The sequence below is a fragment of the Eptesicus fuscus genome, chromosome 6, assembly GCF_027574615.1.
Source record: "Eptesicus fuscus isolate TK198812 chromosome 6, DD_ASM_mEF_20220401, whole genome shotgun sequence".
NCBI classification, from domain to species: Eukaryota; Metazoa; Chordata; class Mammalia; order Chiroptera; family Vespertilionidae; genus Eptesicus; species Eptesicus fuscus.
Genome location: NC_072478.1, coordinates 49,349,100 through 49,366,090, shown reverse-complemented (window position 1 = coordinate 49,366,090; position 16,991 = coordinate 49,349,100). Strand labels below are relative to the sequence as shown.

General features: G+C 36.2%; 1 protein-coding gene across 1 annotated transcript; it reads left to right on the top strand.

Moving 5' to 3' along the window:
- The first annotated feature begins 85 nt into the window (after nucleotides 1–85).
- FGB (fibrinogen beta chain) lies at nucleotides 86–7,851 on the top strand. Its single transcript, XM_028152011.2, has 9 exons — nucleotides 86–193; nucleotides 423–443; nucleotides 2,850–3,041; nucleotides 3,524–3,707; nucleotides 4,369–4,596; nucleotides 5,125–5,238; nucleotides 5,599–5,724; nucleotides 5,930–6,215; nucleotides 7,369–7,851. The coding sequence occupies exons 1-9, from the start codon at nucleotides 119–121 to the stop codon at nucleotides 7,598–7,600; spliced, it is 1,458 nt and encodes a 485-aa protein (XP_028007812.2). The 5' UTR covers nucleotides 86–118; the 3' UTR covers nucleotides 7,601–7,851.
- Nucleotides 7,852–16,991: the final 9,140 nt, after the last annotated feature.

The window sequence follows — 16,991 nt, the reverse complement described above, 5'->3', positions numbered from 1 at the left end:
TAACCATTTCTAAAGTCATACCCAACAGAGGATTCAGGAATATATATAGGATTGAAGAGCTCTCTGTTAAGTTCACAAGCAAAGGACGGTTTCTTGGAACTTCCAAAAATTTTAAATCATGAAACATCTATTACTGCTACTATTATGTGCTCTTGTAGTTCAGTCCCAAGTTTCCACTGACTATGACAATGGGGTGACGTTTTAAATTTTATTATTATGTTATTACTAATATTATTAATATAAAATACCAATTATAATCATATGGAATATTTATTTGAATGAAATTAACCTCTATTTTAATTATGAAATGGAACTATCAATCTCAGGGACCCATTTTATTTAAAGAATGTTACATAGTATTTTTTATATAAAAATGAAATAATAATTTCTTGTTTTCTGGTTTATCACTTTCATTTTCCCAGGATGAAGATGACACACCTAAGGTAAGATGTGTTTTTCTCACTTGTTGTTATCCCAAGAACTAAGAATTTTGTTTAGTTCTAGCAACACATTACTAAATTATGAGAACAAAAATCTGAAAATTTTGCAGACAAAAGAGCAGTATTTTAAAAGTAAAAAGCTGTGGTAGATAGGTTCTATTTAGTGAAGAAGAGTCATATATAACTCCTGAAATTGCTGGCTATTTATGAATGAAAATTACAAACCAAATCTAAAAGTGGAATAATACATCAAGTGCAGTGATAGAAAATGAAATATTGGTTTTTATTCAAATTAAAAATTTAAATAATAGGTAGCATTTATTGCTATTATTAATGATTATGAAACATATAGCCCAGATTAACTTATTTATTTGTATATCAGTTTCCCAGTTTGATTTATTCATTTGTAGAACAGTTTTTCCTCAAGTACTATCTTTGCTGATTTATTCCTGTGGGTTTGAAGATATCAAAAAATACAGAAATGCATTTAGGCAAATGAATACTTAAAGAATTTTAATTTTAATATCAAAATGCATCAAATTTCTCATCTATAACAGCATCGTTACACTAGAAAGAAAAGTACACAATAATGTTTAAATGACAAGATTAATTTTGAATCATTTGTTGAATTGGAAGGGGATCTAAGTGATCTAATTATCAAACTATACATACAAAAATATTCTTGTCTGGTTAATTGCATTATGTAAGAAAAATGTCAAGAATTTATAAAGTACTTGGCTAAGCATTTTGATATTCTTGCTCACAAACTGATCCCTACAGAGGCAGTTTACTAGTTTAGGTTTTCAAAATGGATTTTCTACTGTTGGTTATTTCAATAAGTGGTCTTCATAAACCTAAATACCCATATAAATTTTAAAACTATTTTTATTTCTTTTTCTCTATAACGCTAGATCATCAATGCTACCTCTCTAATAGCACTCTGACATAAAAAGAATATATTTTTCTTTCTGTTATAAATTGATTTATAATATATAAATGAATTACATTTTATAAAATTCCTATTAGAGCAGACCAGCTCTAACAGAGAGATCACATCTTCAAAATGCAATATGTCTATTTCCCCATACCTTCACACATTATTATTTTTATTGCCATCACACATAACAGTTATTATAGTGTAAGTCCAGCAATTAAGCAGGGGAATCAGGAACCAACCTGTCTGGGTTGAAAGCCTAGCACTCTCCAACTAAATGTTAAACATTGTAACTTAATGAGTAAATGACAGTAAAATTCCAAATAGAGTAAGCGAATGACTTCCAGGCTCACAAAATAACTAAAAAGCTTAGTCTCTGTTTCAAATCTTTTGCTAATTTGTAATTAAGCCTGAACGGGTACAATAACTGACAAAGAGCTTATGATAATATAGTTAATTCAAGTCAACCCTTTTTATATTGCAATGCATATTTTCCACTTCATTATCTTTTAATGTGATTTTTTTTAAGTTAACAAATAATTTTAATCACAATGCACATACCTTGAGAATTATTTTAAATATGAAAAAAGTCATGTTGTTTGATAAAGAAATCATGTAAGAAATTTCATTAGAATGGCTTATCAAATACTTTTGTTGGTAGAAGATAGGAAGAAGATTGGGATTAGTAGTGGACAAGCCACTTTAACTATAGTACCTATTATGTGTGATTGTAATAAAAATAATAATGAATACTTACTTTATGCCAGGTATTCTTCTGAGGGTATCCTATGCAATGAATCATTTAAATCTTATACATCTAACTATTATTACCCCTATCTTACAGATAAGAAAATGGGCACCGATAAAGTAACTTGCCCAGGATCTTATAGCTAGGAGGTCATAGGGTCAAGCCAAGCAGCCTGGCTTCAGAGTGCCTTTTTCCTCTTCAAACATATTGGAATCAAACAAGGGTTGTCTGATAAGGAATAAATCCATATTGCTTTAGGATATTTTTATATAGGGCTTATCCAAATTAACCATCAATTCATAAAAACTAAACATGGGGAAATGATTAACGATAATTATAGGAATTTAGTAACCCAAGTAGCTTGAGAATATTTATTCTTCCTGAAAATATAGATTTCTCAATATGTTGTGTCTTCCCATGTATAGATATCATGGATCTAAGATAATTATGATTCATAATATGATGCAGCTTTATTTTAGAGCCTCTTTTTAAAAACGACCTGAGATACAGCAGCTTTTTGCACAGTTTTTCTTTCTGCTGTTACTGAAGAGACCTAAGCAACCTATTGATTTACCAACTAATGCAGCTGATGGGCCTTAAGCAAGTCATCATCAGTGTGTGATAACCTAAAATTTAGGTCCTAAATGATAACATGAGGATGTTGGAATAGTTACATCTCGAATCTTCTGTAACACTCTACATTTTATTTCGGCCTGTTTCTCTGAAGAGCGATTTGGGCGCCCGCGGTCACCGACCCCGTGACAAGAATAGAGAAGAGGCTCCCAGCCTGAGACCTGTCCAGCCTCCCGTCAGTGGAGGTGGGTATCGTGCTCGCCCAGCCAAAGTGGATGCCAGGCAAAAGCAAGTGCAAAGAAAAGCCCCTGATGCCGGGGGCTGTGTTCATGCTGACCCAGACCTGGTGAGTGCCCTGAACTGTTTAGCAGAGACAGCCTCCATGTTCATCATAGCTTCCTAATGTTTCATTGATCCATGTCGCCACTGTAGTTATTTTGTTTATTTTGGAGATAAATATAAAACATAAACAAATTGAGCCTTTGGTTGAGGATTTCTTTCTAGTTTTTTGTTTTGTTTTGGTTCTGGGCCCAAGATTACAAACGAGGACACATGGGTGTTGCCTTTACCTTTGAATTTTGCCCATTTCATTTGTTTGGGTGAGAAAATTTTCAGTTATTTATTACATTTATTTTGTGATAAGGACTAGTTTTAATCTTCATGAGACTATGATGATGACTCTTGAATTTCTGGCCTTATGTTATGAAAATCAAATGACAAGTTTTTATATTGGCTAATTATATCATTGAATTTTCACTATGTGCTATTTTCACCCATATCTGTCACTCAAATGCTTCATATAATGCCTAATATTTTCACCGTTTGCAGGGAGTGTTGTGTCCTACAGGATGTCAGTTGCAAGACACTTTGGTAAGACAGGAAAGAACAGTGAGAGACCAAGTAAATGAGATAAATAATAATATGGAGTCTGTATCCCAGACCTCTTCGACCACCTTTCACTATGTGACTTTGCTCAAAGACATATGGGAAAAGAGGCAGAAGCAACTAAAAGGTAGATACACTTGTGTTTTCTATTCGATTCTGTTAAACGTTTGGGCCTGTTAGATTGCCACGGGAATGCATGATTGTGAGAAGATAAGCATTTCTGGATTAGCCTAAACAGCACACACCATCTTTCAGTACGGGTCTGATTACCCCGAGGTTCTCACACAGTCATCTTCATGTGCAGCTTGTCAGACAAGCACTATTGACACTCCCAATGTGGTATCAGCGAGGAGGACTTTCTATGAAAAAGTTTTCTGTGAGTCCTCATTTTTAACCATAAGAAACTTGTGATTCAGAAGACAACATTCACAGAGTAAAAATTTAGCATTTATTTATTTAACATTTTCTGTCTGAAGGTCTAAATGCTCTTTCTCCTTTTTTTTTTTCCTCACCAAAGGAATAAACCACCTATTTTGTTTATTTTTAAGCATATTTTTAGCTTACAGCTGAGCTAAGTTACTAGGATAGTAGCTAGAATATTTGTTAATTTGTATATGCCATGGGCCAAATAATTTTCCCTAAGTACAATTGCACATCATGATTGCCTGATGGTAACTCAGTGCCCTTTCATTTATTCTCAGAAAAGTCAACGCACAATTGTATGCTTGAATACTTTTAGTGTCTCAGGAGAAAATGTGAATCATTCCTACATAATTTCATTTTTCCAGAAAATGAAAATGTAATACATGAGTACACCTCAGAGCTGGAAGCACGCCGCTTATTTGTAGATGAGTCCTTGAATAGTAATATCCCGACTAACCTTCGTGTACTCCGTTCAATCCTGGAAAACTTGAGAACCAAAATACAAAAATTAGAATCTGATGTGTCAGCTCAGATGGAATACTGCCGCGTCCCCTGCACTGTCAGTTGCAATATTCCTGTGGTCTCTGGCAAAGGTAACTGGTTAATAAACATATTTCTGGAGCATTCCAGAAGAACTCACACTCTCTAAAAATAAGGAAACTGATAAAAGCCCAGTGGATTTGCCCCACAGATCCTGATGACAATACAGCACATCCCTAGTATGCTGTGGTCTTACGTAGCCTAATGTACTTACAAGCTTTTGATGAGCTGGATGTAGTGTATGATGGTACTAGCTCTACATGTATGTGCACCCTTGCTTGAAGAGATGGCAGAACATTGAATAGGTGCAGGCGTTTCTTCCTCCCATGTATTCTGGCAGTTTATCTCTGGCAGATATCCCAGGACACAAAAGGTAGAGAAGGGCTTTTTCATCTCCTTAGAAGATACAACTCGAAACTGAGTTTGATTTTCAGTAAAAGGAAGATTCAATTTCTATAATATATTCTCAGAAGTCTAAATTAAAATATTTCTCAGGAACCTCTGTAATTATAAAGTTAGTGACTAAAGACCAAGGAAATATGTTGTAGTTCCCTGAATATAATGTTTCTTTATGGTTGCAGAATGTGAGGAAATTGTCAGGAATGGAGGTGAAACATCTGAGCTGTATCTCATTCAGCCTCACACTTCTATCAAACCATATCGAGTATACTGTGACATGAACACTGAAGGTGGAGGTAAATATTGGATAGTTGTTGATCTATTATTCTGTAATTATTTTGATATGACAAAATACAAGCAAATAAAACCTAGCTTTAACATAACCAACAATAGGCCATTTGATTTGGAATTCAATCTCATATTTTAAAAGTTATAAAATATCTATGATTCACAATTTGGAGTAATATAAAGCACTTGTAGTTCTTAAAGATTTTAAGAGTTTTCTTATATTTATTTCCTTATTATATATATTTTGGAGCACTAATATAAGTGGGGATAAAATAAATTAAATAGACAAATAATTCAGACATTTCCCTCAAAGTGGCATTATTTATTACTGTTTAATATGTGATGTTTTTTCTTTCTTTGCCCCAAAGGGTGGACAGTAATTCAGAATCGTCAAGATGGTAGTGTTGACTTTGGCAGGAAATGGAATCCATATAAACAAGGATTTGGTAATATTGCAACCAATGACGAAGGGAAAAAATATTGTGGCCTACCAGGTAAAAAACTGAGAGTACAAAATAATATCATTCTACTTACAATGTTTTTTCTTCCATTTATAAAAACATAGTGTTGGGAATCTGGTTTAAGCATTTTAGGAAATTAAGAATTTATGAAAAGAGTCTGAAAGATAAGAGAAGAAAGGCAGTTTTTAGTTTCTAAAGGTTGTATTTTTGGTGAGATTTTATTTTATTTTTCCTTTAGGTGAGTATTGGCTTGGCAATGATAAAATTAGCCAGCTTACCAACATGGGACCCACAGAACTCCTGATTGAAATGGAGGACTGGAAAGGAGATAAGGTAAAGGCACGCTATGGAGGATTCACTATACAGAGCGAAGCCGGGAAGTACCAAATCTCAGTGGACAAATATAAGGGAACAGCTGGCAATGCCCTCATGGAAGGAGCTTCTCAACTGGTGGGAGAAAACAAAACCATGACCATTCACAACAGCATGTTCTTCAGCACATACGACAGAGACAATGATGGCTGGTATGTGTTCTTCCCTCCTGCTGTAAAAGCCACCACTGATATTTTTATTTGGGATCATTAATGATAGTTAATGTTAATAACTCTCATTGTTTGGGTGGTTACCACATGTATCAGCCACTGAAATAAGCTCTTTTTAAAAATATATATATTTTATTGATTTTTTACAGAGAAGGGGGAGGGACAGAGAGTTAGAAACATCAATGAGAGAGAAACTTTGATCAGCTTCCTCCTGTACACCCCCTACTGGGGATGTGCCCACAATCAAGGTACATGCCCTTGACCGGAATCACATCTGGGACCCTTCAGTCCACAGGTGGACACTCTATCCACTGAGCCAAACTGGTTAGGGCTGAAGTAAGCTCTTTATGTATCATCCTGATACAGCTACCAGTATGATTCTCATTTGACAAATGAAGTTTAGAGAGATTAAGTAATTTATCCTAAGTCACACAACTAGGAAAGATAGAACTGGAATTAGAACACCCGTGCCTTCTGAGTAGTGAGTGTTTAAATACATTTATATCTACATTAATAAAAGAGAAAGAGGCAAATTGACTGTAACTTCACAACACCCACCAGCCAATCAGTAGTGAGTATGCAAATTAACCCAACAAAGATGGCAGGTTAATTTGCATACACCGGCGCCAAGCGGTGGGGGGCGGGATGCTTACGTGGTTGCCATGGCTACGACACAGGCATTCCACAATGCCCCAGCCAGTCCAGGCCTCTGGGCAGCAAGGGAAGGTGGAAAGGTGGCTCCAGGCCACGGTGAAGGTGGTGCCAGCAGCCAGCGGAAGGAAGGCCCATTCTTGCACCAGTCTTTGTGCATCAGGCCTCTAGTATCTCTATATTTGAATATGTATATTGAAACACTCATTTTGTTCTTCAGAGTTCTCTAATATTAAGAGATCTGAAATCTCTCATTTCAGTATAAAGTAACAAATACAGATGAATTTATCACAGAGGCCCAGTTCTCTTTTTTTTTTTTTCTTTTTTTTCTACAGGGCAGAGAAGGTCTTTGGTGTATTAGTGTGAATTTATTTATAGAACTAAAGGAAAGGGGCACAGCACACAGCATTCTTTGTGGGTGCTTTGGATGAAATTAACTGGATGATTCCGTAGTTGTAATAACCCCAAACACATTTCTTTCCAGGGTAAATGCAGATCCCACAAAACAGTGCTCTAAAGAGGATGGTGGTGGATGGTGGTATAATAGATGTCATGCAGCCAATCCAAATGGCAGATACTACTGGGGTGGACATTACAGCTGGGACATGGCAAAACATGGCACAGACGATGGAGTAGTCTGGATGAACTGGAAGGGATCCTGGTATTCAATGAAGAAGATGTCTATGAAGATCAGGCCATTTTTCCCACAGCAATAGCCCCCAAACATAAATTTTTATTCTTCCGTGTGTAACAACATTTTTGTATATTATGTCATTGGAATGTTATTTCATACATTATATCCCTTTAAAACTGTCAAAAGGCTGTGAGTGTGACTTTTTGGAAAAAAGTATTTGGGATAAGTGAAATTAAAATTAGGACACCATTTTCTTTTGTACGCTTCATTTATATTGCTCACCAAGAGGCAACCAAAAGGACAATTGTGGATAGTGGATGTTCAGAATTTCAATTCCAGTTGATCGTGAAAAGTTTCAAGGTAGGAAGAGGGATTTTCTATCCTTGTTGTAGCAAAACTATGAGGCAACCTAAAAGCTTATGTTTAAAAGTCCATTTGGTAAGCTCTATTTATGTAAGGTCTGCCACAGAAAACTTTAAAAAATATATCAATTAAACTAGTCCCTGTTGCAATAAAGTACTGTTTTCTTATTTTGTAACCTACATGGCCAATGATTTAGGCTTTGAACTTTTAGAAGAGAAGCATTCACAACCTCAGATAGCTCATAAACTAGCACTGAACATTTGAAGATTCAAAATCTCACTCTGCCCCATGGAAAACCACTACTCTGTCAGCTAACTGGACTTTGGGATCAGAGTTCCCAAGAGGACAATTAGGATCAAGCCTTCACCATTTGGCTTTTTTTTTTGGGGGGGGGGGGTGGGGGGGGCGGGGAATTAGCAAGGTAGGAAGCAGTAATTGATTATTGTCCCTAATTAGGGGAAATTGGGCTTACTGGCCTCAATTTGGTTTTTGGTTTTTACATAGCTACACCAGAACTAAGGTAGAAATGGATTTTTGGTTTTTCTATGTCTCCCCAAGAAATGAATGTATCAACTCAACTTTTTTTTTTTTCTTGAATTCTCCCATCACTTCACTCCAACTGTCCTTGGCAACCCTATGACCTTGGGCCCTCCTTTCCTTAGCTTAGCATAACTGCCATTGATTTTCATGAAAACGTATGGTCCTGAAGTTCATCCTCTTGACCTCTACACCTCAGCAAAGGTTGTTAAATCATGGAAATGCTGTCACTCTCTTAATTCCTCACCAAATCCAACTTCAACTTTTACCTGGCTTCCCTGCCATAGTTCTGTTCTACCCCTAGCTATAATTGTTTATTACTCTGCTACCACATCTATTGTCTTAATAATAAAAAAATTCTGACCAAATTACTTTCCTGCTTAATGTTATTTCCTTGTTATCTAAATTTTAAGTCCAAATTCCACAGCTGGGAGTGAAAATAGTCCCAGCACTGCCCTCCGCCCCCACCCCACCCTCTTCCCTGCACATCTACATTCTTGTCCTAGTGAATTTTTCACCATTCCAGGGAAGGTCAGGTTCTTTTATGCGATGCCCTTGTTGATAACAGTGTCTTTCCCCCAAATCCTCTGGCAAATGGTTCTTCGTTGTTTTCAAGCCTCACTTAAACTTCAATTTATCTGTGGCACATACCTTCCTCCTTTACTGGTAATGAGCTCTTGCTCATCTGTGATTCCAGAATCATCAGCCTCTGAGAAAGGCTGATTTTCATAAATTTGGATTTGATAAAGATCTTGGGTAACTCTTTTTAAAATATACAGAACCCATTTTCCAATAAAGGTGCAGACAGAAATTCAATATGCAAAATACTTGAAAGTAGACCTGTTGTATGAGGGCTGACTGTAGCAAAAGCCTACTGAATCCTGGATGGCAGATGGCAGGAGCCCAATGAAAGGGCAGTGTCCACCCTAACCGGTTTGGCTCAGTGGATAGAGCGTCGGCCTGTGGACTGAAAGGTCCCAGGTTCGATTCCAGTCAAGGGCATGTACCTTGGTTGTGGGCACATCCCTAGTGGGAGATGTGCAGGAGGCAGCTGAATCGGTGTCTCTCTCATCGATGTTTCTAGCTCTCTGTACCTCTCCCTTCTTCTCTGTAAAATATCAATAAAATATATATTTTTTAAAAAGGGCAGTGTCCCTCAGACCTTTGTTCAGCCCCCATACACACTCACAGAGGATCTAAAAAATTCCTATAACTTAAAGTAAAGCCACAAAATTTTAAAAAATATATTTTTATTGATTTCAGAGAGGAAGGGATGGGGAGAGAGAGTTAGAAACATCAATGATGAGAATCATTGATCTGCTGCCTCCTGCACGCCCCCTACTGGGGCTCGAGCCCACAATCCAGGCATCTGCCCTTGACTGGAATTGAACTGGGACCCTTTAGTCCACAGGCCAATGTTTTATCCACTGAACCAAACCAGCTAGGGCAAAGCCACAAATTTTATAGTAGGTAATCTGATGGTCAATTCTCAGTTAACATACAAGTTGCAGGAGCACAGAGACCACTTTTGGGTCATATGTACTATCTAGATCTTTAGAAAGAAGTAAGCCTTCTTAAGATATCATTTGCTAAGAAATGCCACATATGTGATAATTGCCCGTTCAAGCATCACAATTTTGAATATAATAGAAAGGGAGTGTCCCCTACTTAGTATCTAAAAAGGTGACTTTTTTTAAGATAATGAAAAAAGATGAATTGAAAATGACTAATCCCACACCATGGTATGAGAAGTATAATATATTTTATTACATCATTAAGACTGAAAGTATGTCACAAACTATAAAGGATATCTGTGCTTGGGATATAGACTTCCAGTTCCTCTGCATTCAGGAATCAAGGAACACCGATGTAACAAAGGAATTGCCCCACATGGGGCAGAAGTGTGGATGACGCGATGTGACCCCAGTCAACTGGCATTTCCATTTAAGCATTAACACCAAATATTATGCACGCTGATGGTCAAAACCTGCAGAGCTAATTTAAAGTACAACTTTCCTTGTGTCGACCAGGTTTATTACATCAGTCTTTACATGGGAAGAACCTAAGAGCCGGTATTTTTTAATTCATGTCCCCAAGAGATTCTGATCACTGGCTGAATTTTGGAACAACTGATCCAGGCTACATTTGCATTTACTAATACCTGAGACTCCCGTTTTTCTTATCTAGCACTTTTTTTTCTTTCTTCACTCAAATGGTGGCCACGAGGCAGTATTTAGAGCAAGCGACCATCTTTGAAATTACTGTGACTTCACTGGTGACCACTGCCTATGTTGAAGATTTGACTGGCATTGAACCACACGGTCTCCAAATGCTGGAACCACTATTTCTACTCTGGTGCCTCTCAGCCTCAGATGATTCTCTAGGTTGGACTATTAGATTTTTTTTAAAGTATAGATCAGTGGTTCTCAACCTTCCTAATGCCGCGACCCTTTAATACAGTTCCTCATGTTGTGGTGACCCCCAACCATAAAATTATTTTCGTTGCTACTTCATAACTGTAATTTTGCTACTGTTATGAATCGTAATGTAAATATCTGATATGCAGGATGTCTTAGGCGACCCCTGTGAAAGGGTCGTTTGACCCCCAAAGGGGTCGCAACCCACAGGTTGAGAACTGCTGGTATAGATGCTACCTACCATTTTTACATAGAGCTGAAATTAATGTCTGAATTCCATCCCTCTGCCCACTGAGGCAAGTGATTTGATGATCCCTCTGGAGATTCCTGGAGCTCAACTCCACATCAAGTTGCAGTGTGTTGGTGCATAATTATGGTTAACCCTATCAAATTAATTATTTATGTTTATTTTAACAACATAAATATGGTTTTAGATAATGAAAGCAGTACATATTATTTGCAAAAATTTGGGAAATATAGAAAAATAGAACTATCAGTAACCCTTTGTTTATTCAAGTATTTCATTTCCTAAGTGATTAGACTGGGCGAGACATATGCTTACAATTTCAATACTAATAGAGAAGCAGCTAATATTTTGGTTTATGTTTTTCTTGTTTTCCTGTACAAACTAGTATTTTAGTGCCTGAATTTATCACATTGTGTCATGGAAAACTTTCCATGTTATTTTATATTTCCTATAATATTATTTTCTATAATATGCTTTTAATGACCATATAATATTCCATCATGTGAATGCACTATAATTTTTTTTAATTTTATCATTTGACATTTAGATTTTTTGAACTTTTTCTAATAAAGATAATACTGAAGTTAGCATCTTTCTACTTTGACCTTTATACACAAACATACACACACATACACGTATAATATATAATAAATATTATTATCTATTTCCTTCTGGAAGCAGAATTCCTGAAGAAAATAATGGGTTTTAGCATTCAAATAACTCTCCAGAAAAATAGTATAAATTTATCTTTGGCACTCAGAATTTGTTTTTTATTTTTTTCTTCCTCACTAATGCTAAATGTTATGATTAAAATATTGACAATTGCTTTAATTTTCATATTTTAATTACTAGTGCAAGTAAGAGATTTCAATATATTTAATGATCATTTGTCTATCTTCTTTTGAGAATTATCTTTTACATCCTTGCCTCAATTTTATATTGGCATAATCATCTTTTATATGAATTCTTAACCATTCTTTTAGTATGTAAGATAGCAATCAGTAACATGATATTACCCTCTGTTTATTAAGTATTTTATTTCCTAAGTGATTAAACTGGGACAGTCATATGCTTATGCAACAATGTTAACTGGCACCAATATTAACCACTATGCCCTTTCTCTTCTTTTGCCAACCAACATGTGATCAGTAAGCAATATATTTTTCATTTTGTATACTGACTGAATTATAGTTCTCCAATAACTTTTTATTTTAAGAAGTTGCAGTCTTACAGAGAAATAACAGGAAGGGTTTAATGAATACCTTGATGTCCTTCACCTAGCTTTACCTATTGTTTGCTACATTTGCTTTATCTCTCAAAAGGATAGACTTGCAATGCAGTTTTGCAACAGTTTATGTGGGCGTGCAACCTTGAGGTCCCTGACCTATTGTAGATAGAGTCAAAGCAAATATTTTCTAGCAAATATTTTGTAGAGTGCTCTGTTGCAATCAACAGGTAGCCACCTTCCCCCATGAGCTGATGGAAGAGCACTATTGAATAGCTGACTACTGTTTAATCAACTCAGACTTTACATTTTCTTGCCTCTGTGGTTTCGAAGTATTGCTTTTAAAACTGGAAATGGAAGCATAATGTCTAGCTCTTGTATAAGAATTAATTTGAATCTCTTCCCTAGATGCAAATCCCTTATCATACTACTCCCAGGTTTAAGGCCCTTGGATACCCTCCCCCTATAATTAAAGATTTTTATCCATAAAGGAGCTTCATAAAGTACTTGGGATTCAATTAAAAATAGGATGTAGGTTGAAATGCATAAATAAATAAAATATGATTTGCCAAAATTGTTTCTGTGTAAATTCATTACCTCCAAGCAGCTTGCATAATATTCATGGCTACCAAAATCTAAATGTTGCTTCTTCTCAAGTTGTTTCAGCAAATTGTAAATGTTGTGTTACTTCATTCAAATATAACTAACATTTATTTTATGATTTTGTAACCTGCATGTGCTTACTTTAGTATGGCACCATTTTCCTTCATGCTTTTCTAGACATGACTGGAGATTAGTGACCTTGGCTGGCTGGGTCTTGTTCTGATTCACTAATTGCACCCCTAGTGTTGGCTTACTAAATTGAAATGTATGTTGTTGATTATAAAAGGAACCCATACAGAGTATAATTCTATCAGAAATACCACTGGGGAAAATAATTATCATTAAATGCCACATAGAATATTTTCATGTTTGAGTAAATGTAAAATATAAGTGAGTTTTAAAATTTTTATCAATCATTTATAAGAAATATGAAGTAAGTGAGAAAAAAAGTTTGGAAATGAAGAAACAATATGTAAGAGTTAAGGAAAGGAAAAATAAAAATAAAAGTAAGAATAAATTTAAAATAAAACTGTGTTTAAAAATTAATCTAATATTGCCTGGCTGGTGTGGCTCAATGGTTGAGTGTGAAACTATGAACCAGAAGGTCACTGTTCTATTTCCAGTCAGGGCATATTCCTGGGTTATTGGCTCAATCCCCAGTAGGGGGTGTGCAGGAGAAAGCCAATCAATGATTCTCTCTCATTGATACATGCACATATTTCAAAATATGATAGATCTATTACATAAAATAAATAAATAGAGAGGATATTTAAATAATACCATCAATAAGCTTGGAAATATAACACCTTGTAACCTATAAATGTAAAAAATATGCATTCTTTTTTGCCTATGGAACATTTACAAAAATTAATCATGTTTGTGTCACATAGACTACCTTAAAATTCTAAAACAATTAGAATTAAATAATCAGTTAAACTAAATAGTTTATGAAATACTTGAAAATTAATAATTAAAAGATGACTCACCAATTTCAAATGAGGTCAGGGTTACTAAAAAGAAAAAAGAAAAAAAGATAACTCACCCTAACCCCCTAAAAACATAATAAATTGGAAATTAAAGGCTGCTCTAAGTAGCCCATAGAACAAACAAAAAAAGTAGAAAATGAAAGTCAAACTGTTCTAAGACTGAAAAGAGAGAGAGAGAAAAAGTGGAGAGTAAGAGGGAGAGCATTTCATCCAAAAGCTATACTTTAAAGATGAGCAAGGTGATATAAGCACATGAGAGAGTCTACAGATGGATCCAAGGAAAGTTTTATTCAACAAAATTGAATTTCAATTACACTGGCAAAGAACCCTTTAGTAAATGACCCTGGCATCACTGGCTATCCATCCCCAACAACACAAAAGTAGATTTTCCTGACATATGAAAATAAATTCTAGGTTAATCCTTAAATGTAAAATAAAAAATATATTTAAAATGAATTCACAATCTAGTGCCATAATAACAAACATGATAGAGTTTGGGATTGACTGTTATTTTTGAGATATGAACAAGAACTATGAGGGCCTAAGGAGTCATCTGAGAAAGAATTGGTCAATTAAAAAGACTGAGGAAGGACACCGGTGGGAGTGGTATACCATGAACAAGAGAAATTACAGGTTGAAGAGAAGGATGGGGACCATCGTAGCCAATGTTTCAAGGAGGTCGGGCAGGAAGAAGCTTGAATGTAGGATTTTAAATTTAGTACTACAACATTATTGTTGACTTTAAGGAGAAGAATTTCAAGAGAATGGTAACCAAGTGAAAATCAAGTTAGAGTGGGCTTCTGTATGAATGTAAATCAGAGAAGTTGAATTGATATTTAGCTTCAGGAACAAAGGAAACAGGGCAATAGGTTAAAGATAAGGTAAAATGGAAAAGAGATATTTGGTGTCTTCTCACAACCAAATTGTATCTCTAATTTTATGATTGTGCTAATATTGGCTACTAGAGGCCTGGTACACAAAATTTGTGCATGGGGGGAGGGTGTGTCCCTTAGCCCAGCCTGCACCCTCTCCAATCTGGGATCCCTCTCACAATCCAGGACTGCTGGCTCCCAACTGCTTGCTTGCCTGCCTTCCTGATTGCCCCTAACCACTTCTGCCTGCCAGCCTGATCACCTCCTAACCACTCCCCTGCCAGGCTGATTGATGCCTAACTGCTTCCCTGCCAGCCTCTTTGACCCTAACTGCCCTCCCCTGCAGGCCTGGTCCCCCCCAACTGCCCTTCCCTGCAGACCTGGGTCCCCCCCAACTGCCCTTCCCTGCAGGCCCAGTCGCCCCCAACTTCCCTCCTCTGCCAGCCTTGTCACCCCTAACTGCCCTCCCCTGCTAGCCATCTTGTGGCAACCATCTTGTGTCCACATGGGGGCAGCCATCTTTGACCACATGGGGGTAGCCATCTTGTGTGTTGAAGTGATGGTCAATTTGCATATTACTCTTTTATTAGATAGGATTATTTATTAAATTAAAAGACATTACCTATTCTTTGCTAATAAACACAAAGCCTTCAAAATAAATGAGAAATGCATAGTCCTTCACATTCAGAGTCACTTTCATTTTAGGACATGATTCTGTCCCTAATAGTGTGATATTCTGGAAAATAAAATTCTTCCTGCTCCATATGTGTGAGTGTCAACATGTGGGCATAGGGATAACAGGCAACTTCATTGTCTGAAGTAAATGAAGCTTCTTTTAATTCTGAAGAAGTTCTTATCCAAATATCCAAAGATTTGGAGGCATATCACTTATTTGTAGCAAGGATTTTTAATTTCACATAAGGAAATGCAAGAATACTGGGGCTTCATATGTAACTCACTTGCAAGTTCTTATGCTCACATTGCCTCTGCTCCCCATGCTCTGGTCCCTAGCCCTAGCCACCTTCCTTCCTTCTTAGTTTTCCACCCTCCCTCCCTTCCTCCCTCCCTCCCTCCCTTTTTCCCTCCCTCCCTTCCTCCCTCCCTCTCTCCTTCTCTCCCTTCCTTTCTCCCTCTCTCCCTCCCTCTCTCTCTTCTTTCCTCCCTCCTTTCCTCACAAGGAGAAAGGAATCAGTTACACTGTGATAGAAACTATGCAATTGAGGGCAATGTACTGGGATCCCAATGCGTTTGGGATATTTTAATATATTTTCAAGAATAAATGGCAAGTAGTTCTCACTAAAAGAAAATATGAATTAAAAATTTGGAGCAGGAGCTGAGGCCACCAAGATCAAAGAAAAATATTAGATCAAAATAAAATATTGATCAATGTAAATATGTTGAATTTATGAAGAGTATAAATCATATTTAGTGAGATGCTTTCAAACAAATTGTTTTACTTTAATAACAACTAATGTATCACAGACTATACTCTATAATTGTTAGAAAATAAAGTGAGATGAATGCGGTGGAAATTGTCAATTGTAAATGCCATCTCTTTTGGGAAGACTTATAAATATTTTTTAAAAATTTAAATGTGTTTTCCAGGTATTTTTGGAAAGAAATTGATTAGACTATTGGGGGGGGGGGAAATAAGTGTGTATTGTGGTCTTCATTGAAACCTTAATGAAGAGATTTCTATTTCTATTAGGGAAGAATGGCTCTCCTGCCTGCCTGGATTTGCTTACTCACAGAAAAGATAAAAGAACTTAGTCAATTCCTATACAAAAGCCACCATTGTTAAATTGAGTGCTTTGAAAATTAAAAATATTAGTTTAAAGTCATTCAAATGTCCTGGATGAAATAACTTCTTTATTTTGCAATAGCCCTATGACTTTGGTGTGGGAAGAGAAGCTCTCCAAACAACACGGTTGCGGATAGGAGTTTTATTTGAGTCCCTCTTTCTGATGTACTGAATGTCCCTTGGTGTGTACCCTTACAGAAATTTTAAAACTCACAGAGCTAGTTGAAAGATTTACAAAAATCACATAACTTTATTTTTTGAAGCACTAATATGACTCAGTTACATTTAGCTACAGTACAAAGAATAATAAAATAGCACCGGGGAATTTTTTAGGTTGTAAGGAATCTTGACTCCTTCATCTTCCTTATTTTTCCTCCACTTCGCTAAACAAAACGGAGTGCTCTCACTTCCACTCTTTCTGC

Excerpts from the sequence above, each read along its gene's own strand:
- FGB (XM_028152011.2), top strand. The coding sequence starts at position 119 with ATGAAACATCTATTACTGCTACTATTATGTGCTCTTGTAGTTCAGTCC. Across the intron at positions 444-2,849 it reads ATGAAGATGACACACCTAAG|AGCGATTTGGGCGCCCGCGG; the intron begins GTAAGATGTGTT and ends GTTTCTCTGAAG. Across the intron at positions 3,042-3,523 it reads TTCATGCTGACCCAGACCTG|GGAGTGTTGTGTCCTACAGG; the intron begins GTGAGTGCCCTG and ends CACCGTTTGCAG.